Below are 27832 nucleotides of genomic sequence, written 5' to 3'. Positions count from 1 at the left end.
TTCATTTTGCCATCATTTGATGTCCTTAACAAAATTCTACAAAGCACAATTCCATTAATTCATGTTTTGCAATCAATTATTTATGATCTGTTTAAAGGCTTTTTATCAAAGTTTGTAAAACCAGTCTGTGTTTTGTCTTGTAATTCTATATATGATGTGATTTAAGGTGAAATAAAAAATCAAAAGAAAGATGAAGATTTGGTAATAGGAGCTGCAACTACAAAAGTAGTGGAAGAACTTTCAGAAGACAAAAATAAGTTTTATCTTCATGTTAGAAGTTTCTTCTGTCGAGTATGTGATTACATACTACATAAATTTCCAGTCAACGATGAAGTGATTTTGCATGCTAAACTTTGTGATGTTTCTGCTCTAGCAAATGCATCTTTTTCTGATATAAGGTACTTTTTGAACAGATTTCCTGTGCTACTTCGTTTAGTCATGAAAGATGATATTGATGTTGCTACTGATATACTGCAATCGCAATTTTGCAGTTTACAATTAGAAAACTTGGATGTAGTTATAAAATCAGCTAGGATTGACACCCAGTGGAGTTTAATTGGAAAACTGAAAGGTGCTGATGGAATTTTAAAATATAGTCAACTGTCTAGAATTATGTTGGCCATCTTGACAGTTCCCCATAGTAATGCAAAGTGTGAGAGGATTTTCAGTGTTGTTGCGAAAACGAGGACTAAATTTAGATCTAATATTAGTGATGACACATTAAAAAAACTTTTATTAGCAAAAGCAGGCCTATGTGGCAATTGCTATGAACAAAATTATGAAGTTTCTTTCTTAACGAAAGCAAAATCTGCCACCGTTCATAACATTTGTATGAAAACTGAATAAAGTGTCTTTTTTTTTTTAAACGATGCAAGTAATAAAAATGTTTTTTATGTCTAAGGTATTTTTGAACTATTTTAAGTTGATTCATTATTAAAAGCTATATTTTTATCATTTAAAAAGTCTTTTTAACATTGTGAAAAATCTCCTGATTTCTTAAAAAAATCTCCTGATTTTTGAGTGTCATAGGTTGGCAAGTATGATTTTAGATTAATTTCGATAGGAAAAATTGCTTTGGTTTACAAATATTTTGGATGATGAACTATCTTCATGAAAGAATTAAGTTCATAACCAAGGTTTTACTATATTATGTTTGTATGTAAAATATATTTTGCTTTGAAAATTTATTTATATTATAAATGTATTTTAGGATTATTTGCTGGAAGGCCTGCTGACTATTTGTTTTTGCTTCTCTTCAACTGGGTGACTCTTGTTGTATCCTTTTGTTTTTTTCATAAGGAACTCATAGTATTTAAAGGATATTTAATTTTTATTCTTTTAGTCATAATTAAACATTATTGATGAATATATAGATTAAAAATTTACCTGGTTTTTTTTTTTTTTTTTTTTTTTTTTTTTTTTTTTTTTTTTTAAGTATTAAAAGCTATTTAAAACTTTTCTGTATTAAAGAAGTTTAAAATTTCTTTTCCTTCTTAAAGCAATTAATGCAGTTTGGCAATCTTAATTGTAATATATTTATAGTGGGCGACTTATTAGCATAAAATAAGCCCTGCATTTAGCCATCAAAATTGGCATGCAATGCCTTCTACTTATTTTTGTTTAAAAATTTATCTTATATATATGTACATATGTATACAGTCAAAAGTCTTTAATCCGGACGTCCATAATCCGGAATGATCTATAATCTGGACCTCAAAGCTGCAAACTTTCTGCGCATGTGTAAACGCACAATGAACTGGAAGTTGATCCGTCAGCACTATCCTTATCTTCAGGGCAGATGTTTTTATTCGGCTTATAATTCCTTACTAAATGTAGTATTTCATCTCGATGTACTCCGTCTTTGATATGATTTAAGTCAAATTCCTCGTCATTATAAATATCACAAAAACACATAAAATAGTTTTCTGTTTGCAATTTTCTAATTTCGACTATGTGTAATGTATGCTTTATGCATGCGCGTGTTGAAAGAAATGTTTAATAAAGTAAACAAATAAATATTAAGCTTTTTTTTTGTAAATTTTGATACCCTTTAGATCATAATTGCTCTTTATTTCATAAATTACGGTTTCATATTTTTAATTGTATAATTTCTGCATGCCATCATACCAGATTTAAATTCATAATCTATAATCTGGAAAAACCGATAATCCGGAATCGCCGAAGTCTCGACAAGTCCGGATTAAAGACTTTTGACTGTATACAGTATATAATATGTATTTGGATTTGACGTCTGCTTCTTACATTGACATGATGCATTAACATTCACTTTTTTTTTTCCTTTAAATATTTTAATGGATAAAACCACATGCAGACTACAAATACATGCACAGTTTTAATAACAGCTGACAGTCTTTCATTTTTAGACTTCAATTAACTAGTTGCCTACTCTATTAAAATATTCTTCAAAATATAATTTGGTTACACAGTACTGCCATTTATTGACAGATGATCATTTAATTTTTGTCTTGCCCACATATGACCATCTCGATGATTTTTTCATCTCAGAATATTCTGCATTTAGTTTGCTGCCCACCTGTGATGATGTCGTTATGCAACCGGAACATATAGATTAAAAAATTTACCTAGTTTTTATATATATATATATATATATATATATATATATTAAAACTATTTAAAACTTTTCTGTATTAAAGAAATTTAAAATTTCTTTTCCTTCTTAAAGCAACTACTGCAGTTTGGCAATCTTAATTTTAATATGTTTATAGTGGGCGACTTATTAGCATAGGAAACATCTTTCCTGTGTTTTTCATCACAGGTCTTCTTTTTAGTTGCCATCATTCCATACCATCTTTGTCGTCATCACCATTCATACTGTGCCTATGTTTTTTGTGCTTCAACACTATTTGATGTCTTTAGCATTTTATGTGTTAATTAAATCCACTGAAGTTATGTAATTTCTTCCTGTTGATATGATTACCTTCTTCAAATATAATCTTTCATAAAATTTTGAACAATCCTCATAGATTTTACACCCTAAATAGTTTATCCTAAATAGGCTCTCTTATAATTTAAGAAATATTTATATAATAATCTTATAATTTAAGCAAAGTGTTTAAGACTGCTTAATAGAGGGAGTTTGACTTGGGTGAAATTTCTTCATTATGCTTCAGAGTCTTTCTGCATGTTTTTTTCCTATTTCAATATCATTTGGTGCCTGTAGAATTTTCTATATTAACCAAATTCTCCAAAAGTATATATTTGCTTCCTATTGTTATGATAATCTTCTTTAAATACAGTCTTGTATCAGTTTTAGCAGTTCTCATAGAAAATACACATAACTTATTTTCTCAGATGGAATCTTCTAACTTAAGAATATTTTCAAAGTACTTACATAAAAAAAAAATCTACCTTTTTTTTTCATTTAATCCAACCATTGGTTTTTTAATTTTAAATATTGTCTACATATAAAGAAAACTCTGACTAGCTCATTTCAGAAACCAAATACTTTCACTCTGAACTAAGATTTTGTCTTGAACACTCTCTTGCTTTCTGTATTTCAGTCTAGCTAGACTGCTGCTTATTGTTCCTCATACTGCAGCACCAAAAATGTAAAAATTCTAGAATTGATATGCTTACTGCACTAATTTATTTTTATTGGTTTAAAAATATGTGTCAACCAAAATATAAAGGTAAATATAAAGTTCAACCAAAATATAAAGGTAATTCAGCCATGACTTGGCTTTTTTACGCATCTACTACGCCATGAACATTTTCCAAATATATACATTGGGTTTATTAAATTAAACCAATTTGTAGACAATATCTGAGAAATTATAAATTGTATTTAACATTACTAGTAATAGTCTAGCATACGGGCATCCATGATGAATGTATCACAGCATTCATTCTTCAGAAGTCACAAAACTGAAATAAGCCAGAAAATTTGGCTACTATCGTAATAAGAAAGTTCGCAATGTTCTTCTAATCAATCCTGCAGAAGTCTGGGCCCCACTTCTATCTGTGACTCTTACAATAAAACATTTTTCAGTCTCTCTTCACAATTCACGAAATAGCCAATGCTGCAGAAGTATTCAGCCTGCTTTGTTTTTGTGCTTTGTAGAAAAGCTTTCATTTATTTCCACTATTTTCTTAGGCCCTCTTAGCTTACCTTAAACTCTATTTAGAATGTTTTGAGTACAAATATCCTGCAGATACCATATTTGACAGCATATAAGATGCACTTTTTTTCCTAAGTTTGGTCTCAAAAAAGTTACCTGCGTCTTATACGTGAAGGTAATTGCAGTCAATATTTGTTTATTTGGCTTTTACGAAACGTGAGAACTAAAAGAAACCACGCTATTGAAACTTTTTTTCCTTGTGTGTGGACATCTAAATAAGGGTGCATCTTATATGCCGTCCAATACGAATACGGTAGTTGTTCCAGTCTATAATTGTTTTGTCAATCATATCCAGATGTTGTTTTTCATTTTCAACAGATGTTAATTCTCTCAACCAGCTGTCAGTGAAACTGCATGCATTTACAAATGTGCTTTTACTGCCCTCATACCCAATTATTTTTTCAAAATACAATAAAAAATACAGTCATAGCAATTAATTTATATCTTTGCTCATAAAAACAAACTTACTGAGAGACAGTCTGGATTACATCAAATGAAAGCATAGATGTATGAGTGTGTTTTGACATCATGCTTATCCATAAGTGGCGCTAAATTGCACTGCTTGGGGACAGTTTCATGGTGGATGAGATAAATAAGCATTGAAGTCGGTATTGGCATTCAAATATTGTCACATAGCATAATTAATCTAGCATGCTGCCTTTGTTAAATTTTGATGATTGGCTTTCGAGTCATTGATAAATAATGGCCTTCACCTCAGTATCTGAGTGGAACCTGTAATGCTGCAATTTTTCTTCTTGCATCAGCATCTTGGGATCTGCTACATGTATACTTTGTGCTACTCCAGGCCTTTTGAAATTTTTTTTGCAGTCTCGTAACTGAGGTTGAATTGGTCCACTGCAGAATCAAATGCTCAGGTATTTGTTCCATGTGAAGATCCTCATTTACCTTTGCATCTTTTGTGGCAGCAGGCTTGGCCAGAACAAGGATAATCATTTGTTCATCTGCATTTTTTTTTAATATTCTTGCCCAGTCCATTACTGTTGTATGGCAATATTTCATTCATTTGACATTCTCAAATATTTCATTCATTTGACAAAAGACTTAAGTTAGTTGACATCCTTTACAACTGAAGAACTGTATAAGCATATTGATCTTATTTAGATGAATTGTATATGTGTGTATATAACTTCATCTTTCGATGGTTATTTATGCACAGAATAAAAAAAAAATATTGCCATGTGATTTGTACTGTACATATTCCATGATTTACCATTCCAACTAGGCATTCTTTTCACCACAGCTATTGCGGTTATGATAACCAAAACTGGGTTTAGTTGATTATACCTAAGATATGTCCACAAAAGTTTCAAATAATGCATAAAATTTCTAATCATAACAAAAAATATATATATTGAAATATATATATGATATTAAATGAAAGAGTTAAATTTTAAGGAAAATTAAGTGTATTTTCCACTGTGCTTTTTCATTCATTTTATTAGCTGTTTACTTATTGTTTTATCCACTGAAACCATCCAATATTCTCTTTTTTGTACTATTCTAAAAACTTTCCTATTACTGCCAGTTTGTGGAGTTTTATTCCAACCTCTTCTCATACAGTTTTGCTTTATTATTACATGAGACAGGTTATGCGTAACTTTCTTATATGCTTTTATGGCAGACAATAAAAAGTGCTGATGTGCTTAAAAATTGTATAATGCTAATATTTTTTTCCTTTTTTAATTTGTTTTTCAATTTGTTATGCTTGAAATTTTTTTATGTATTTTTATCAAAGTTTTACACAATGTTCTTTATGTGTCACGGCAAGTGAAACTTTCATTGTTTACAGTATGCTTTCATTACCAATTTTCCATTCTAGTATGCTTTCATTACCTTTCATTACCAATTTTCTATTCTTTTGCCTTCTAAATTCAAAAACATTAATCAATAAAAAATTATTTTATATAGCTTTTCAAGAATTTTATAATCTCTTGAAATTTTAAAGTACAGCCTCTTCTGCCCCATGGATAAATTATATGTTAAATTTACAAGGTAGTCCAGGGAATAAAGAAACTGATTCCATAAAATACATTCATTTTCAAGATATGCTTGTTTACATTTATAATTTTTCAAAAATAACATCCTTGAGTATCAATATAACATTGCCAGTGTTCTGACTTGCATCATAGTTTACCTAAAAGTCTTGAACGGGGATCTCTTTTAAATAACATGTCACATTTTAACTTCTTTTTCACATTTTAGCTTGCTTGGTTTTAACAGTCAAAAATAATGCCCTTTCAAGCTGGATTTAAGCTGGAAATAAAATGAATCAGTTGGGAACAAAGGCAGATGGTGCTCTGTTGCCACAGTTTCTTTCAACAGAAACTCTCATCCCAGCAGTAATGCATTGCATGGTGTAATGTTGTGGTGTAAAACATAGATGTTAGCAACTGTCAAGTGGATGTGTTTAACTTTGCAGGCTTATACAGTAGAACCTCAAGATAAGAGTTTAATTTGTTCCAGCATTGAGCTCGTTTAGCGAATTTCTCGTATCTAGAAACAAATTCCCCATTGAAAATGATGAAAATCCAGTTAATCCGTTCCTCACCTACAAAAATATCAACATAAAAATAAATTTTCCTGGTAAATAACACTGGTAAATAATGTAGCCATAGTTTACCTTTATGAAGAGTCCTGACTGGCAATATGGATGTGGGGAAGACAAAACGGATTACTATGGGAAAGAAGAGTCCCCTTCTGATTCAGGAAGGCTCTCTCTTCTTGAGAATTTTACCCTACCGGAAGCAGGTTCTGGGTCAGAATCACTTTCTTTTAATTGCAGCTTGCTTTACCAAAAACTTATCTAATAACACTTGCTTTTGACTCCTTTTTAAGATGCTTCTAAAATGTGACATTGTCATTGTCATTACACAAGTTCGTGTTGCACTCACACACTTTATATTAGGGGGATTTTTTTCATCTGTGATTCCTTTCTTAATTTCAATGGCTGTGGCTTCTTTCTTTTTCTTTGCAGCACTATCTGAGGAGTCATTGTAAAATAATTATCTTCACATTAAATGTAAAAAAAAATTAACTCACAATCACACAAACACATAGCTCAAAGAACACTGAGTGATCAGATGAGCGAATTCCCCGAGTCGAGCTGGATTAGGAAACGTGCCATGCATACCAACAGCCTGGCTTGTTGCTCAAGTGTCAATGCTCGTATTTAGAGATGAATGTTTCTTTCATAGTTTCCTCGTATCTCGAATTTCTCGTATATAGAGGTGCTCTTATCTCGAGGTTCCACTATACTTGTTTGGAAGGAGATTCTATTAGACAAGAATTTTGGGACTTATTTATATTGCAACTACGTAAGTAGAAAGTTGCCAACTTTAGGCCAGATTCTCTGGCAACCATGCTCATCACAATCCTACATTCAAGCAACATCGCCATATTTTTGTAAACAGTCTTTTTGTTGTATTCCAAGTTCCAATGTTTTTTACACACAAATCTAAATATTTTTGCCTTAAACTCAATTTAAAAATATATGCTTGGGGGATTGCCAGCAGTGAAAAAAACTGGTGAAACATTTCTGCAGGAATATAGTATTTTGCCACAAAATTGCTAAAAATAATAATAATAATAATGATATGTTTGGTAAAAGGCTGGGGCAAAGTGGCACATTTTGCAAAGTTCTAATTTTTAATTAAGCAAAAACAAATTGATGTGTATATAGGGAGGAGAATAGTGCAAAAAGTATTAGAGGATTTTGCAAAAAAAAAAAAAAAAAAAAAAAAGTTATATTTTTTAATATATTACATAATTCTTATTTAATAATTAAAATTTATATTTTAAATTAGTAAAGTGTGTATCTTTTGATATGTTGATAATATTTTTCCATTTACAGTAAATATTGATAGTTTGGTAGTCATTTTAAAAAGTTCACCAGCTTGCACCCAATAAGAAACTTTTACCTTGTCATCTGTAAAAAATCTATAAATTGCACTGAGGTGATTCTGTTAATAGACAGGTACCAAATTTTGTAAATTGTACAAACAAGAATCATGCAAACTACACTAGATTAAAATATTAGTTTCATTTGGGGAGGGGTTAAGCTAGTTTCAGAGAAATGTACAATTTTTATGCTGTCACAAAATTAATATACTTATATAATTTTTTTAATAATAGCTTAATGTGAACTTTTGGTTTTTGTTCAAGTTGAGTGATCCTCCTTCCATGTAGATATACACTTTCTTGTTAATATTTCTGTTTGCATTCATCATGAAAATTCTTGTGTTTTGGTACTATACGGGACATTTTTAGGTGAGGAAATAATTTTGAAATATTTCATAGAATTATTTCATATCGTGTGTTACTAAATTTAAAAGGTGAAAACGTTTTACATTTTTACTTAACATTTAGGGACATAGTCTCGTTTCATGAAAATTAAAGAATATAATTTGTTGTAAGGCAATCAATAGAAAATTGATTATGTAGAAATATTTATGTACATTAATTTAGATAGGTTTATTTATTTTATTGCAAATTTTACAAAATCTGCTTGTTCCTTAATTTGTGCAAAGGTTTCTGGATTGATGTTAAATGTTTGGGTAAGTTTTCTAAGAATTTAAATGTCATATTTGAAAAAAAATCTGTTGTTAATTCATATTAAGTCCTATATATTTTTATGTGTTTTTGCTAATCACTGATAAGTGAGAGTATTGAATGTGTTTAGTTTGGCGGAAGGAAAGCTTGTTTTTCAGGTAAAGAGTAAAAAAGAACCTGAAGATTTTTTTTCGAAATATTAAATAAAATTGATCCTTCTGTATTATTGGTTCATTTAAGTCTTATCTACAAGTCTGCATTCAACATATTTTTCCATTAAATACCTTTTTTTGTATTCCTAACCATATTTAGTGTCAAACATAATTCTAGCATAATTTACTACTGTGTATCCCAAGTGAATCCAAATGTATCCACGTAAATTTTTAAAAATGCATCTTTTTTTTTTTTTTTTTTTTTTTTTTTGTTTTGTTTTGTTTGGATAACTTCATTTTTAATAGAAATACAAAATTTCTCTATAACTAATTCTAAGTTCGTTTTAAATTAAGTAAAAAAACGTTATTTGTTGATTAATGATGCAGTGGATGCCAAATAAAGTGATCACAGTTGATGCTATCATTTAAATATTATTATTGAATTGCCCACCTGTTTTTCCATAAAGTCCAATATATGGAAGCATAAGAAGTGTTTCACTTGTTGTGATCAACAAGTCAGATAATATTATAAAATATTTTTTTTAAATGAAATAAAGTCAGCAAATAAAATATAAGGTTGTCAAATAAAGTCAAAAGATATTGTTACAAATTTAGTATTTAAAAAGCTAATGTTAGTTCAATTATAAATTAAATGGTGCGCGTGACGAATATTAAAAGAAAGCTAAGCCGGAAAATTGAAAATACAAGAGCGCGTGCATTAAATATCTCTTTTTGATTTCGAGAAAGTACTAGAAAATTCTAGCATGTGATTTTAAAATCTTATAAAAGGAGGAAAACATCTCAGTTTGTAGTAGTTACTTAGTTTTTTGTTGTTTAGAAAACTGCTCTTGTTGATTGTAGCGAATTCACGGATTAGCTTTCTTTAGCTGTTTTGGAATTAAGTTCTATTGAACGTTTGAGTAGTTAAAAGATAACTACTGTGAGATATTGTAATACTGCACGATAATTTGAGGAAATTTAAGCATATTTGTTGTGATGATAATAAATTTTCTTCATTTTTCATCGGACTTGTGCATTCATTTCGTAACAAACCTGTATGCATGCAACAATATTTGGTGTCAGAAGTGGGATTCGAACCCACGCCCACAAATGTGGACTGCGAATGGCGGATGTTAAAGATTTGAAAAGCGCTTTAGTGTACGCCATGAAATTCGAGGCAGCCCAGCAAGCCACTCGTCGAGACCGCCACCCAGTCAGAGCTGCTCAAGTGCAGGAGCCAGGGGATCAAGTCACCGCTCGTCTAGACGATTTAACTAGACAACTGAACTCCTTGAGACGGAATATTGGTGAGAAGAAACCAACCGTTAAGTGCTGGAACTGCGGTGCTGAAGGACACATACGACGAAACTGCAGAACACCCCAGGGTACAGATGTTAAGACCACTCCTAACAAACAGCAGGAAAACTAATTAGTGGCTATCTCGCGGGGCGGAGGTTGCCAGATAATGAAAAGTCCCAGTTTAAAGCGTTTCAGATTTCTGCAGTGAGAGGCAGCAGTAATGGACTTTTCATAATAGGACATATTAATGGAGTTCCCTGCAATATGACGATAGATACAGCAGCCAACGTTACCATCATCCGAAAAGATTTGGCTCAACAACTGGGAAACAAACTTATCTGGACGCCGCCCTGCATTACCCTCCAGACTGTGTCCGGTGAGAAGATCGACATAGATGGAAAAGTAAACGTTAACATCACGTTTGGAAGTGCCACTTACCATCACACTGCATATGTAGCAGAGATCACTGATTCTTGCATACTCGGATTGGACTTTCTAAGGAAATACAATTTTTCCTTGGACTTTAAAAATAACGAATTGCATTCTACATCTGAGGACATAGCCCTATTCGGAATTAATGATGGAGTGAAATCTATCCACAAGATTATAGTTCAAGATGATATCACAATACCGGCAAGAACCGAGTTTTTACTTCCTGGCTCAATAGCCAAAAATAGAAATTTCTGCTACGGCATCATAGAATATCCCAATAACTATAATAGCCCGAAAGGAGTACTAGTAGCCTCAACACTCATCGACCTATCCAAAACGGTTATCCTGGTGAGAGTCGCCAATGTAACTGAGAAGGCAAGAGTTATTAAGAAAGGTCAAATGTTTGCAACATGTACTCCAGTAACCAGCTTTGAAAGAAAGAGTAACATCCCAGAATCCGTGTCCTCAGAGAGCATTACATCGGAGTTATTGCAGAATGCGCAATTAAACGATAAAGAGAGGAATGCTGCCGATCGCATCATTAAAGATCTTCAAGTTGTTTTCTCTCGCTCGTCTTCTGACGTGGGTCGAACTAGTTTAACACAACATAGAATAGATACCGGCGATCATCCCCCGATCAAGCAACATCCAAGGCGCCTACCATTTGCTAAACAGGAAGAGGTGTGAACACTGTTAAAAGATATGGAAGAAGGCGATGTCATCGAGCTTTCAGCAAGTCCATGGGCATCTCCCATCGTTCTCATCAGAAAGAAAGACTGCTCAACAAGATTTTGCGTTGACTATCGCCGGTTGAATGAGGTTACGAAGAAAGACAGTTACCCTCTTCCTAGAATTGACGACATTCCAGACACTCTTTCTGGAAGCAAGTGGTTCTCAACGCTTGATTTAAAGAGTGGGTATTGGCAGGTAGAAGTACACCCTGATGACCGAGAAAAGACGGCATTTACTACGGGACAAGGGCTTTGGCAATTCAAGGTGATGCCGTTTGGACCTGCCAATACCCACTCTTTAAATCAAGCATTAAGAACCACTTGCTTCCAGAAAGAGTGTCTGGAATGTCGTCAATTCTAGGAAGAGGGTAACTGTCTTTCTTCGTAACCTCATTCAGCCGGCGATAGTGTAATGTGCCGGCAACATTCGAACGCCTCATGGAGACTGTTTTGAAAGGTCTTTCCTACGAAGCCTCTCTGATATACTTGGACGATGTCATCATCGGAAAGAGTTTTGAAGAGCATCTAGAAAATCTTAGAAAGGTGCTTCAGAAACTGAAAGAAGCCAATGAAGCTGAGTTTCGCTAAATGCAAATTGTTCCGAAAGGAAGTGACTTACCTGGAACATGTCATCTCTGCAGAAGGTGTGTGCACGGATCCTGAAAAGGTGTCAGTCGTTAAATCCTGGAAACGTCCCGAGAATGTCCATCAGCTGAGAAGCTTCCTAGGGCTTTGCACCTACTATAAGAGATTCGTGAAGGACTTTTTTTCCATCGCAAGACCCCTTCACAAGCTGACAGTGAGCAAGCAAAAGTTCTTGTGGACAAAAGAATGCCAGGATACATTTAACAACTTAAAGGAAGCTTTAACATCTGCTCCAATCCTGACGTATCCTCAGCTCGACAGACCATTTATTCTCGACACGGATGCGAGCAATGAAAGTGTTGGTGCGGTTTTGTCCCAAGAAATAGACCGCCAAGAATGTGTAGTGGCGTACTGGAGCAAGTGCCTGTCTAAATTGGAGAGGAATTACTGTGTCACCAGGAAAATTGCTCACGATAGTCAAAGCTGTAGAACATTTCCATCATTATCTAAATGGCAGAAAATTCCTCCTCCGCACGGACCATGCCTCCATTGGCCTGGCTTTTAAATTTCCTGAGGGTCAAATAGCCAGGTGGATACAGAGACTTCAAGAATATGACATCACTATACGTCATCGTAAGGGATCATTACACGGGAACGCCAACGCCTTGTCTAGACGACCTTGCCCAGAATGCTGCCGATATTGTTCGAGGGTGGAAGCGAAATACGAACTTCTGACTCCAGTCGCAAGACAAATTACAACATCAACATCGGCTGATTGAGAACCGTGGAGTAATGATGAAGTCAGGAAAGACCAGCTGGAAGACCGCTACATTAAACCCATAATTGATTTAATGGAGTCATCAAACAGAAAACCTACCTGGCAGGACATTTCTATCTGTAGCCCTACAACCAAACAATATTGGGCACTCCGGGATTCACTTCACATTCGAAACGGTGTCTTATACCGGAAATTCAAATGGGATGATGGGAAGACATTCCGATGGCAGCTGATACTTCCAAGATCCTGCATTCCTGATGTCCTTAAAGAATTACATAACAGCCCTACAGGAGGTCACTTTAGAATAATGAATACCTTGCAGAGAGTTCGTGAGTGCTTTTACTGGAATAATGCAAAGGATGACATGCAAAAGTGGTGCTGATCTTGCGATGCCTGTTCAGGTTGGAAAGGACCAAGGAGATGCAGCCGAGGCAAGCTGCAATGTTACAACGTAGGGGCGCCTTTTGAACGTATCGTCTTTGACATCTTGGGACCTCTGCCCCGAACTGCTGATGGCAACAAATACATACTCGTTGTCATTGATTACTTCACCAAGTGGCCTGAAGCGTATCCTATTCCTGATCAAGAGGCTGTTACAGTAGCTGAGGTGATGATACAGCACTGGATTTCCAGGTTCGGAGTGCCTCTTCAGTTACATTCCGATCAGGGAAGGAATTTTACCTTGGTAGTAATCAAAGAAGTATGCAAACTACTCGGCATTGACAAAACCCAAACGACGCAATTACATCCCCAGTCAGACGGCATGGTAGAGAGGTTCAATCGAACCAACCTTAATAACCTCTCATTAGTGGTTTCCAGAAACCAAAAGGATTGGGACAAGAAATTACCACTGTTTTTACTGGCTTACTGCAGTGCTGTCCACGAGACTACCGGCTATTCTCCATCACAGATGCTCTTCGGTCGTGAGCTTCGTCTGCCTTGTGATCTATTGTTTGGTCGCCCTCCGGATGCTCCTTCATCGTCTGAGGAATGTATTCAATATCTCCAGGCCCGGTTTGAAGTGATGCACAACTTTGCACGAGAGTAAGGCAACTTGGCGATGGAGAAGATGAAGGCCCACTACGACACAAGAACTACTGAACAACAATTCCACGAAGGAGACGAGGTATGGTTGTGGAATCCGACTCGACGGAAAGGACTTAGTCCGAAATTACAGTCACCTTGGGATGGCCCGTACGCAGTCCTAAAAAGGCTGAATGACGTCGTGGTTTGGATTCGTAAGTCTTTGAACTCTAAACCTAAAGTCGTTCATTATGACAGGTTAGCTCATTACTATGGCCATAGTACGTAATGTAAATAATTGTAAATAGTATAAGACCATGGTCCTTTTTGTTTTTAAATGTGTATTTGATTTGATTTGTATTTAGTATTTGATATGCATTTAGTATTTGATTTGTTTAAGTTATCTATTACATTTATTGTTCATGTTGTTTGATATTGTAATGTTTATGCCTCAGTTCTAAGTTTGGCTTCCTGTCCAGGGATTGTACTGCCCAGCACTTGCAGTCCTTGGGAAGGGGGCAGTGTTATGAATTTGGTATTTAAAAAGCTAATGTTAGTTCAATTATAAATTAAATGGTTTTATTTCTCGCGTCGTGCTGTGCGTGACGAATATTAAAAGAAGGCTAAGCCAGAAAATTGAAAATACAAGAGCGTGTGCATTAAATAAATAAATATCTCTTTTTGATTTTGAGAAGAAAGTACTAGAAAGTTCTAGCGCGTGATTTTAAAATCTTATAAAAGGAGGAAAACATCTAAGATTGTAGTAATTACTTAGTTTGTTGTTGTTTAGAAAACTGCTCTTATTGATTGTAGCAAATTCGCGGATTAGCTTTCTTTAGCTGTTTTGGAATTAAGTTCTATTGAACGTTTGAGTAGTTAAAAGATAACTACTGTGAGATATTGTAATACTGCACGATAATTTGAGGAAATTTAAGCATATTTGTTGTGATAATAAATTTTCTTCATTTTTCATCGGACTTGTGCATTCATTTCGTAACTAACCCGTACGCACGCAACATTATAAAAATTGTTAATTGACAGAGAAATGCTGCCAACTAATTGATTAAGATGCCAAATTGCTTAGTTTTGATTTTAGTCAAGTACTGAAAATTGGGCAAAATAGCAACCATACTTTGTCGTAGATTTTGAATAATTCTCTCTGAAATTGAATGGCAATCAGATACAGTTCCTTCCTCTTCAGAAGCAAAAGAGTTTTCCAAAAAGAATGCATGTCGAACTCATTTTTTTAAATAATTTTAAACTTTACATTGCTATATGCATTTCCAATTTGATTAAGTAATAGGTACAAATACTGATAGGTAATAGGTACGATAATAGGTACAAAAGATCCTATTATCCAAGTTTTACAAAGATCCGTTGAATTGATAGTGTAACAAAGCTGTAATTATGGTATATGGTAACATTGCTTTTGTGAGCCAAAAAAATCTTTTTGCTGGTGTTCTAGGAAGTGTTTATTATTTTTATTTAATCACTTTCTTTCAGCTATTTTTTTATCAGCTATAGTCACTTTTATTCTGTTATGATCATTTTAAAATATGGGGACTAGTAAAAGGCATAACGATCTGAGTCTAAGAGATTAGTTTGATTTATTAGACTGCTGTAACTAACTCCTGAAAATCAGTCAATGGAATTTTGCTGTTTAGTTAAATAGCTCTCAACCTGTCTTAGTCGTGATTTTAATGAATCGTGAAGCTCTTATCTGCAAATCAAAGCAAAATTTAAAACAGAAGCATGAAACAGATGTGTAATGGGAAAGGTTGCAATATTGAAAAGCCAGACAGTTTGGTTTATAGAAGTTTATGAAAAAGACGTAGTAATGAGCTGTAGTAAATACGTAGTTCGTTGATATGACAGAAAGTTGAAGAATTAACCATAAAAATGGGGATAAATTATTTTGCAGTTTTATGCGATAAGTTTAACATATATTTAAAAAAAATATCATTCATGAATGTGTTAATAGTGAAGTAAAAAATGCTCATTTATCTGCTGCAGGAGTAGAGTTGTCAAATGAATAGGCTAAACTTTCTTTAAAATAACTGTCATGAAAACATTCATAATGCAGATGAAAGCAGTCTGTATAGTATTATGCGTAGTCCTAATATGTAATACTATTTATTTTAAACTGAAAGTTAAAAACGTAAAATATTGAAAGATTGTATGACCATTTTATATTCCTTCATTATGTGTGATAAGCAAGAAGCAAGAAAACTATTATAGTAATTGGAGGGGATTACTAATTTATTACAGCTGGAATTCTAAGTTTGGCTGTTTTCAGTAATTTTTAATGAATGGCTGTTGAAATGGGATAATGAACTGGAGAATGATATCTTTCTTTTTAACATCTGCAGAGCACATAAAGTAAATGTATTTCTCAAATATATTGAAGTTGTAGATTTGGCAGGAAATATCACAGTATCACTCTAATTCAGTAATTGATCAATCGATTATTAGAGTGATGAAAGAGTATTATTGCTGTGAGGTGACTGTTAGAATCCCTTATAATATGGATGGTACGACAATATGTGGGAATGAATTAAGGAATAAAAATTAACCTTCATGATGTGCTGCTCTTGCTGAACATGCTTTTGAAACAAGTCTTAGAAAAGACAAAGGATTGTTTTGATTATGTCAATCTTTAATGAATGATGAAATAGAAGTTGAAGAAGAAAAAGCAGTATGTCCAGCTGACATGATTTGGGGTGGACGTTGATGAAAGAATTCAAGATGTAACAATGATGGCAGAAGATGCAGGTAGCTTGCAGTCACTTTCTGAGACATATCCAAACACATAAGTTATAGACTATCGGAATAAGATGAAATCGGGGATTTCTCTACAGATGCTGAGATAAGGGGCCCGCTCCAAATATTAAAATTAAGAGCATAGCATCGGTCAAATAATTTCCAGAAACGATATTATCAGTTCAAAAATGAACTTTTGTGACCATTGCAGAAAAAATTAGTGACGACATTTTCCTTAATGAAAATGGTTTAGAAGCTGGTATTTATTTTATATTAGGTAAATTCCATTGCTATTTCGAAATACATCTAGTTGTAAGGAAAGTTTTCCACCAAAATCTTTATAAAGTTGTAAAAAAACATGAAAGCAGTACTTATAGTGTGGGTAGTAATCACCACCAAAATCTATATCGTCTGCCAATGTTTTGGTAGTTTTTCAAAGCCTTCGGCCCAGAAACTTGGTGACAGCGAGTTCCAAAAACAGATCAACCTCATTTTGGACGTACTGTGCAGAATGGAATATAGCACCAGCAAGATGTAGCTACAGGTGTGAAAAAGGTAGAAATCTGAACAAGTGATGTTGTGGATAAAGCTCCTGTTCGAGTTCATATAGAGACCAGTTGGTGAATGCAGACACATGAGGTCTTGCATTATCTTGATGGAACATTACCTTTTTGCGCAAGATCTCAGTTCGACATTTTTCCTTGATAGCATTGTCAACACAGAATAGCATCTCGCTGTACAACTTACTATAGAGCATTTTATCTTTCCAGATACTCTTCGTGGATAATACCATGGCAATTCCACCAAATACAAAGCATGACATTTTTGTCAGTCAAATTTGACAGCCGACGGGCTCACTGGGCACAGACCAACCTCCTTTTTGGCTTGTAGTAAATCCATCTTTTATCACAAATGATAATCTGGTCCAGAATTTAATTTTTGCATTGACATTTGAGCAGATTAGTGTGCAGGCCCGAATAATGTCTGTCCTTATCTGCTTGAGTCAGCTCATGCAACATCCAACGATTGAACTTGTTCATCAAATTTATGAGATGCATAGCATGACTAATGGATATATGTAACTTAGCAAGCTCCTGAGTGATTGCATGTTGATCTTCCACAAGTTCTCACAGGCGGGCTTCATCATTGTCAGCATGCTGGCCAGAGCTCTCCGCTTCTTGAATGTCATAGACCTTGTTTTTTAACTTTTGGTACCAAACCTCCACAGTGTCATATGATGCAACATTAGTACTTAAAGCTGTGCACATAATTTGGTGACATTTTGTAGCTGACTTTTTGCAACAGAACTGGAAGTAAATGATTAATTTGGTAGTGTGATAGTTCTATTTCAGGCACCTTGTACTTAATGATAACGATATTTTTTTACAAATTTCACAACACAGTGTTCTAAAGCAAGTCCCTTTCTTTCAAGAGTACAAAAAATATGGTGTAGCAGAAAATAAGTGCAGTAATATCGCCGATGATCAGTTAGCACATTCTGTTATATTATGGCATTTAAACATCATACAGACACAGTAAAGCAATGGTCTCAAATTCAAATTGCATGCCGGTCGAGTCCTTGATATGAAAGCAGCTGATAGGCCAAACATTTTGTTAACAACATTTAAAGACAGTTTAACAAAGTAGGAATAAAAAATAAACAGTTTTAAATTTTATGTTTTGAATAATTTTTAAAGCATACACAAACAATAATAATACAAAGGAAAAATACAAATTTATAAATTATTTTTTATCTTAAGAGTACCTATACAAACAATAATAATACAAAGGAAAATACAAATTTATATTTATTTAAAATCTCAAGTCTCAAAGTTGGTACCTGCAAAAAATTTGTGTTTGTAATTTAAATATACTGACAGCTAAATATTAAATTTTAGACTGATTTTATTTCAGATAATTCCAGTATGTTGAATTAACCACTAAATAACGTAACTGGGCTACCAGTTTTAACCTTAACTGGGCAACCAGAAATCTCAGAATATTAAAGCATCACCTGCTGTTGGCTGGCAAATTAGATTTACTGACTACCAACGTAGGAAATTCTTCCACCTTACTGTAGACGCATGGACACTTTACTGTAGACAAGCATACAGTACCAAAGACAAAGGTCTAGCCTAGTCATTTTTCCCCCCTTCAATATCCATTCATGTACATTCCATACCTTTTATGTTTCTAAAATTATAAACACTGTATTTGTTACAAAGACAGAGGTCAAATGTATTCGCAGGCTATATTAAACTGCTTCACAGGCTGCAAGTTTGAGACCACTGCATTAAGGGACCTAACAAAAAATTATATATACTATTCTAAGCCATCACTGTTTTAAACAGAACAATATCTAGCCGTGATGACACTGATAACTTCAAGTCAAACTTGTTCAGTTCCACTATTATAGCCTTCTATTTAAAAAGAAAAATATGTTGATGCAGCCAGAAATGTGATTCATCTGACTATATAATTCACCTTTATGTAATGGCTAATTTTTGAATGAGATCCGATTATTTGTTGTTTTAATGTTCTATTTATATTGTTCATATCTAAACCAAAAACTGTTTCTTCTTTTTATAGTTACTTATGGATCCGATGATATTGAGTGTTCTTTACATATGGTGCCAATTTAATAAAGATACTATTGTGAATTTTTGGTTTGGAACACAATTTAAGGTAAGGTTCTTGAATTATTTGTTAGGCTTGAATGATTTTACATTGCAATATGCATTGTTTCTAGCCTGTTTCCTGTGTATAAAAATTTATTAAAATCTTTTGAGATTGTTTCTAGTTCTCTTTTCTGATATGATGTGGCAAGTTCTCTATCTGGTTAGCAAATAATATACTTTGACATATTTGAACTTGCAGTTGGACAGTCATGAACTTTATGTTCACACAGAGTGGAAATGTGTGTGTAATCCCTGTTTTCTAACGCTATCCGTATGAATTTTGCGTTAAAGTTTCATCATGAAATATTTGAAATCTTCCAGTAGGCATATGATAATAAAACATTTATTCGTGCTTCAATATTTTATCTGTAGAGTTATTTCAAGGTGGTAACATGCGAGTAATCAGGAGCTGGCACTTTTACATGATTAGTACTTTACATTTTGGCTGATTATTCAGTGGTTATGATGTCAACATTGCACACCCATGAGCAGAAAATTAACAGTGACTGTTATGTAAATAACTTTAAAAACACTTTCATAGAGCTGTGAGGAAGAAATGCTTGATTTGCTCAAGAAACCAGGGTTTTACTTCAGGACAATGCTTGGCTACTTATTGCTGCTATGGCATTGGCCGGCACTATCTGAAGTTGTACTATTAACATTAGAAGAATATCTTGCTTATAGCCTAGGCTTGTTGACATATGATTTATAGGCATTCTTAACATTGAAAAGGTAATTGTATGTTTCTTTTCATTCAATTCAGAGGAATTAAAAAATGTTTTATCTACAGTACTAAACAGGGGATCACAAAGTAGTCTGTTGATGTTTGAAATCATTTAAAAAATGCTCTAAAAAGTACAATGGATCATGAAGAATTTAAATTTGATAAGGAAAAAAAGGACTTAGGAATGAACTTTACAATCTGTCTGTGTAGTTTTTTTGCATAATTAAATGTTCAGAAATTGTTTAAGTCTAAGAACTCAACAATTTTTTGTAGAAAAAAATAATGCAGCAGATTAACGTTACTGGATTAAAAATAACTTAATACATTATTTTTTTTAATTCAGAAACATATTTAATTTCTTAAGGTATGCTACATTTATAGTTTATAAAAAGAAATATTCTCTTCAAGATTTTAGATGATTAAAAGAATTTTCAATTTCAATATTTTGATATATAGTAAAATGCATACTTAACTGAAACATTGCATAAATAGATCTGAAAACCAGATCATGCTTTTTTAGTATTTTGAAGGAAGTACATATTTTAAGATGAAAACCAGTGATCTAAGTATATAGTGAATTGTGAAATTTCTATGGAAGAATAATTTTCAAATTATTTGTTGATATAGGTAATTCTCTTCCTTAATTTTTTTTTTCCTTTTGGAAATATTAACTTTGATATAATAATTTCTGTTAATTATCATTATATGAGTTTTTTTATGTATTCGTGATTATGCATCTATGAGCATATATGTTATATGTGTATATTTATTTAATAGGCAATATATCTACCATGGATATTATTTGCTTTCAACTTCATAATGGCTGGAGGGTATGCTTATTCTCTTGAATTTTTATTTTAATGGCTCAAGGATATGAATTGTTTATTTGAATTTTGATTTTGCTTTGACTGAATTGCATTTAATAGTGATTAATATGTTTATCATTAAATGCAGTGTAAATATTTAATATGATAGGATATTTTATCTTTGTGAGAAATTATAAAACTCAATATCAAATTTTTAATTACAAAAATTTGTTAAAATATATTATTAGTATTTCTTCCGTCTTTATATAGCATTTGTGTGCTGTATTCCTTTGTTGCCATGTGATTGAATATACTGCAGTTTAAAAGAAATTTTACAATCTAATAAAACTGAAGAAATAGAATGAAGCCTTGCAGAATAAGGTGCCTTAAAATTAACAAACATTTGAATCTGCGAAATACATCAAGATAGTGATTTAAAGTTCATAATTTAAATTGTTACCAAAAGTTAAGTTTTACAGAAAACTTTGAACAGTAAAATTTTTGGAAAGGACACTTTTAGAAATAACTATGTATAAAATAAATCCAAGTATGGATTTGCAGAATTTGATTTTGCATAAATACATTGTCTTACAGGTGTCTGCCAAAAACATAATGTAGAAAACAACACAAGGCAAAAATTTCATCATATAAAACATTATAAGAGAAAAGAAAACAAAGATAAAACATTGTCATTGAAAATAAAGTGATTCAAAAGTACTTCAGCTTAAAAGCATCAGCATAGAAAATATTGTGGTAAAAAATAAAGCGCCTACAAATCATGGCACGACGATAACATCGCAGACATGTGTTTTCAGGCTTTAAAAGTTATAAATTTATATTTGCATTATGATTTGTGATCACTAGAAAGAAAGAGGAGTATTTTTACCTATAGGATGTATGTAAATGTTGCGACAAACTTCTAGGGAGGTAGGGCACATCATAAGGATTAAGAATTGCATAGGAACCTATATCCCGAAGTGTCAGGGGTAAGTGGTAACAGAGATAAAAGATGGGAAAGGAAACGAGAGTCATTAATTTTTAAACATTTATTGGACATGAATACAAATAGTGCTTTGACAGCTTGAATGTTACAACAGTTGCTCGAAGTTTGTACCATCAGATGCCAAACATGCATGACACCGATGGATTCCCTAATGATTGTCGAACATGTTCAAACACACCGGGAGTTTCTTTGATTGTAGAAGCTGCCAGCCGAGTCTTGCCACAAGATCCATTTGTGATGCACGACAATTTTAATGGCTCCCCAAAAAAAGAAATCAAGGCTCGATAAATCCGGTGAGCGTGAGGTCCAGCGAACTACTGGTCCACCACACCCAGTCTATCAATGTGGGAATGATCTGTTCAGATGGCTACGAACATCCAGTCCAAAATGAGCAGGCGCCCCATCATGTTGGAACTGCCACATTTGGTGGAACATCATTAAGCAAGCAGAGAAGAACTTGCTTCAGAAAAAATCAGATAACTCACAGCATTCAACCTGGATGGTAAAAGGTACGCTCCAACTAAGCAGTCACTGACCAAACCTGCCCTCCAATTGACTTTGAAGCGTTGTTGTGCCGAAGGTGCCACACACAGTGTGTGTTTTCTTGAGCCCACAAATGCTTGATTGTGGCGATTAGTGAATATGGCCTCATCCGTGAATAGCACATAAGCTGAGAAATTAACATCATGGGCACTTTCTTGCAGAAACCACTGTGTGAAATGCACATGTTCAGGATAGTCATTGGGGAGCAGTAACTGAACCCTTTGGAGACAAAAGGCGTGGAAGGACACTCCATTCAAGACACGCTGGACACTGAGAGGCGATGGATTCTGGTCCTTGGATTACTCTACACCATATCTAACACATTTTCTTCCCTAATGACCGAATGAGTCGATTGTGGCCTGCCCTCACTTGTCCTGCCGCTTAATGACCCGTAGTCACATATTTTTATGCGAACGAACTGTGGTGTGGTTGATGTCTGTAGGGGAAGCGTTCTAGATCAATGCGTGTAGCGGCTCGTCCATTACCCTCAGCTATTTTATACACTAAGTACATGTCTGCAAGCTCTCCATTTGTATAGCATTCCATGCATACCACTCGAATGAGGCAATCCTCACTTTCCACGAGCACTCTCCTGTAGAGCACCCCTTGTTGGCATACAGTGATCTTTCTAGGCATAGGTTTCTATGCAATTCTTAACCCTTATGATGTGCCCTATCTTCCCTAGAAGTTTGTCCCAACATTTACGGTACACCCTGTATATTTTATACTTTTGAGGAAATTACTAAATTTTTGCTAAGCAAGAAGCAAACTAAAGCATTCAAAAACTGAAAATGAGTAGAAAATTAATATTATGCATAACAGTTAAAGGAATTTTAAACTAATATAGTTAAATATTAAAAGTCATTATTCAATTAATCTGTTTTATGAAGCTGTATTAGTAGTTTTTCATAAAAAATCTAGTCTGAAATCTGTCAGATATAAAAGAGAGGATGAGTGGTTGCATGAGGCTACCTATATTAAAATTGCTTACTTAATTATCAAATGGTAAAGGAATTTTATTTCCCCTTCTTTATCTGATATATTCTTCTTTAGAATATATTTTTCATGCAAAGCTCCAATACAGCTTTATAAAAATGCTTAATTAATTAATGATTTTTTATAGTTAACTCATAAACTTGACTGTTATGCATAGCATTAATTTTCTACTCATTTTCAGTTTTTAAGTGCTTAAATTTCCTTCTTGTATTTTTAGTAAAAATTTATTAATCGATTCCAAATTATTTAATATATACATAAAAATATTCTCATTCCTTCAAGTGCTCACAACTAATTATGCAAATATACATTTACTACTTTTAAAGCTTGAAGAATGTGTGCCTATGATGTTATCATCATGCAGTGATATATAGGAGCTTTATTTTTTACAACAGTATTTTCTTCTTTGATGTTTTAAAATTTGGATGTTTTTGAACCACTTTACTTTTGTCGAAAATGTTTTATAGCACGGAGTTTTAGAATTGTGTTGTTTTTTGCTTACTTTCTTTTTTCCTACGATGTTTTGTACGATGTTGCTTTCTCCCGAACATTTTCATCCGAGATATTTTTGCTGTGACCATCTCATTTATTTCCATTTAATTTGCCCAGTGCTAGAATTTCATTCATATGCAATTCAATGTTCACTTGTTACCACTGATTCCTTGTTAACACCAGCTTTTGCAAGAAGTTATGAATAGTTTTGAAGATCTGAAAATGGCACTGAAGAAATTGTACAAATTGCATAGGATTGTCAGATATAGAAGGAGTACTTAAATCGAGAAATCATGAGTGAAGAACTGGATGATCTTGTAACACCAGCTAGCAGTGAAAATGGCAATAATGAAGATAAAGTGCCCTTAAAAAAAATTAACGAATTGTTAAAGCTGTGGGACCTGTTTGATTTTGTAATGGAGATTGACCCAAGTGATGAAAAAAAGAGGATGCTTTACAAAAGGCATTACAGAGTTACAAACTCTCTCTCAATTTAGGTGGGAGACTCCTGATTTCAGACATGTGTTCCAGCTGTTCTCGCGCCAACTGGAATTTTCAACAGATTTCTCATGACTTTTTCTTATTCTTAAAAATTATCGTGATTTTTGTGTATCCTGGGTTAATGCTTTGTTATTTGCACCGAAAAAAGTGATTTTGGGTGTCACTTGGTTTTTCTCTAGATTACATCTAAAAGAAAACTAAAGTCATTTCATCAGTGAGAAATTATGGTGCACTTCTGCTTTGTGGGTGAGACCACATGTGTGCGAAAATGCTGTATTCCAGTTCTCCAATCAGCATCGAGCGCCACTGTGTGTCATCTGGCATATACACTGGTGTGCAAAAATTAAGGACGAAGTCGAAAAATTAGCATATCAGCTGAACGAAGAGGCAAAGCGGACAGAAAGACCAATCAGGAGATTAAGTAAGGTGATGTACGGTAGCACATGCGCAGATATGCAGGTAGACGTAATGGGGGAGTGTCTGAGTAGTATAAAGCATGTTGTCGTTGTAAGATCAGTATTTCTGGCAAAGAGATTGCACTCCATATAGCAGTTAAAATCACACCGAGTTGCTGCCTCAGCGAGAAATGGCGAGTAATCAATCTGTTAGACGACATCTGGATGCTTTTACCCGAGGTCGAATCATTGGGAAGTTGGAGGAAGGCCACAGTGTGACAAGTGTGGCTGCAGAGTTCGGAATTGCTTACATCATCGTTTCACGACTTTGCAGACAATTTCAAACTACAGGAACAGCTATCCAAGGGGGTTTAGTAGTGGTCGTCCATGAGGAACCACACCCGCAGATGACTGGTATATTGCCTTACAGGCCAGAAGAAACAGGCGGCAGACAGTGGGAGAAATCGCTAGACACACGACACAGGCGACTGGACGACCGATATCGCGTTTTACCGTGGCCAGAAGACTGCACGGTGGTGGTCTGTTTGCACGATGCCCTGTACAGTGTGTACTTCTAACGCCTGCCCATCGAAGAAGGCATTCTCTGTGGTGCAGGGAACACCGGAATTGGAGAGACAATGAATGGGGATGAGTACTCTTTACAGATGAGAGCAGATTCGGTCTGAGTAGCGATTCTCATCGCATACTCATCTGGAGAGAGCGGGGAAGCCGCAATCATCCCTCGAACATCATTGAAAGGGACAGGTATGGAGGTGGCGGTGTTCTTGTTTGGGGAGGCATCATGCTTGGTAGTCGTACAGACCTTCACATCTTCGACGCAGGTTCAGTCAACTGGACCCATTATTGCGGTGTGAGTGCACGCACATGCTTTCAAGAAATAGTTTAAGAAATTATGATCTTTTATTTTAGTTATGTCTGCAAAAAAGGTAAAATGCTTATGTACATTTCAAACAGATGACTTTCCTTTTATTATTTTCTCAAGGAAAAGCAATACATTTGTTATGTGTATCTTTTGTCATTTCAATTTTTCGATTTCGCAAGGTGGAAGAGCCCATGTTCTCAAACATGTGCATAAAGAAAAACACAAGGACAACATGAATTCTATTGAAAAAAAAAGTTAAAGTTTTCTGTGGAAATAAAGTACTAAAACTAATCAACTTACTACTGATTGCATCGGATCATGCTGCAGCTTTATTTAGAAAAATGTTTCCCGATGACAAAATCACTAAAAAATACTCGCAGGCAAGGACCAAAATGGCTGCAATTGTTAAAGAAATGGGTATGAAAAATAAATCTTCAGTTATTGATTGCATTGAAACAATTCCATTCTGTTTCTCCATGGATGGAAGCAATAATACTGATTCAATAATTCCTGCATCCAATTCTTGTTTCTTTTTTTAATCCAGTGTTTTCAGAAATGGAGTGTAGTTTAAGGACATTTAACAAACCTTGTAGAGCCACTAGGTTTTTTTGGAAGCAGGAGATGTGTAAAATGAGAAATGCTCTCGCCAGGCCCTAACCTGGACCTCTCGAATACGTCCTAAGTGTACTAACCGTTACACCATGAAGGCATGCTGAGAGGAGGGATAAAATTCCTTGTATAATCCTCCTTTTAAAGGGCGACTGTGGATTAGTCGACCCAATTGCCAAATACTGGTGGTGAAGAATCATCATTCACCACCTTTTATTTTAGGCACCGTTGTAGTGTCATTAGGTTTTTTTTGAAAGCAGGAGATGTGAAAAATGAGCAGGCTTCAATTAAAATCCCGCCAACAGAAGTCCACCAAGACACTATAGGAGCTCACCACAGATGTTGAAAGGCTGTCTCATCTTGCCTTTTTAGAATGTCCAACAGAAACAAGGAAAATCCTATCCCTGCAGTACTTCATTGATAACATCCAAGATCCTGAAATACAGAAAGCACTGCAAGTGGCAGATGTCAAAGACTTAAAAAGCGCTGTAGTGTACGCCATGAAATTCGAGGCAGCACAGCAAGCAATTCGTAGAGAGACTGCCAACCAGCCAGAGCTGTGCAAGTCTACGAGCCAGTGGATCAAGTGATGTCTTGTTTAAATAATTTATCCAGACAAGTCAATATGCTTGACAAGTCAATGTAGGAGTGAGAGCAAACTGGCTCTAACATGTTAGAAATGGAGTACTGAAGGTCAGATGTGACAGAATTGCAGAACCCAGGGCATGGAAAATAAAACAGATGATTTTACCAGACAAGTCAATGCCTTGAGACAGAACATAAGTGAAAAGAAACCAATCGTAAAGTGCTGGAACTACAGTGTTGAATATTTTTATATCGTGTTGGGGACTGGAAGAATACAATGCATGGATTTTTTTTCATAAAAAGTATCATTTCAGAATTTTCTCTATTATAATTCAACCTGTATCTTTCATGAGGATTAACTGAGATTATTCATGTGAATTTATAGGGTATTTTCTACCCCTTTCTGGCATGCCTTAGCGGTGTAGCATAGCACACTCAATGTGTATTTGAGAGGTCCATTTTCGAGTCTCGGCGAGGGCATCGCACATTTTTCACCTTCATGACATTGATTATCCTAATGACTATGCAAATTAACTTCTTCAAGTTGTGGCAACCACATATTATTCTGTATTTTATAATGTATATATACTTTATAATATGTATAGATTCGTCATTCATATATAAATGACAAATGCATTTTATTACAGAGTAATAACTTTCATATATCTGACATCAGTTTAAATCCCTGTGGAGATCATTTTATGGTGTTTTATAAATAACTTATATTTGAGTTTGAATTTTTTTCAACGATTTCATCATTTAAATTTTTGCTGCATGAAGCGGACAGCACACAACGGCACCTGAGGGTTACTATTGAACAATCAAATAACTTAATTTAATGCCTTGAGTAAATTTAATTGACTGGGAAAATTTTTAAATTACACTACAAATGTAAAACACCATTAAAATAAAAGGGCCTATTTGGCATTTTGTACCAAAGATTACTATAGCATGTAACATGTTGAATTGTCGTTTTTGCATATTGAAAAAGTCTGGCCAGTACTTGCCTGGCATATGACCTTCCATCAATTCTGTGTTTTGAAATAGCAACAAGCTTTAAGTAAAGTATTACTTTCGATTGATCATTTGTAAACAAAATTTAATGTGTTGTTCCAATAAATAGAAAGG

The 27832-nt window shown here is 34.2% G+C and overlaps 1 protein-coding gene across 1 annotated transcript in view; it reads left to right on the top strand.

The window, feature by feature from the left end:
- The window catches only part of Der-1 (derlin 1), a 58951-nt gene that overhangs the window by 16185 nt on the left and 14934 nt on the right, over positions 1-27832 (top strand). Inside the window, exons 3-6 of the mRNA XM_035354472.2 lie at positions 1211-1275; positions 8708-8734; positions 19079-19174; positions 20669-20721. Coding sequence (XP_035210363.1) covers positions 1211-1275; positions 8708-8734; positions 19079-19174; positions 20669-20721 — 241 coding nt within the window. The remainder of the gene's footprint in view (positions 1-1210; positions 1276-8707; positions 8735-19078; positions 19175-20668; positions 20722-27832) is intronic.

The sequence above is a fragment of the Stegodyphus dumicola genome, chromosome 1, assembly GCF_044657685.1.
Source record: "Stegodyphus dumicola isolate Sdum_Otavi_A_Nest chromosome 1, ASM4465768v1".
Classification (NCBI taxonomy): Eukaryota; Metazoa; Arthropoda; class Arachnida; order Araneae; family Eresidae; genus Stegodyphus; species Stegodyphus dumicola.
The sequence above is the reverse complement of the archived record's forward strand: the minus strand, read 5'-3'. Positions and strand labels throughout refer to the sequence as shown.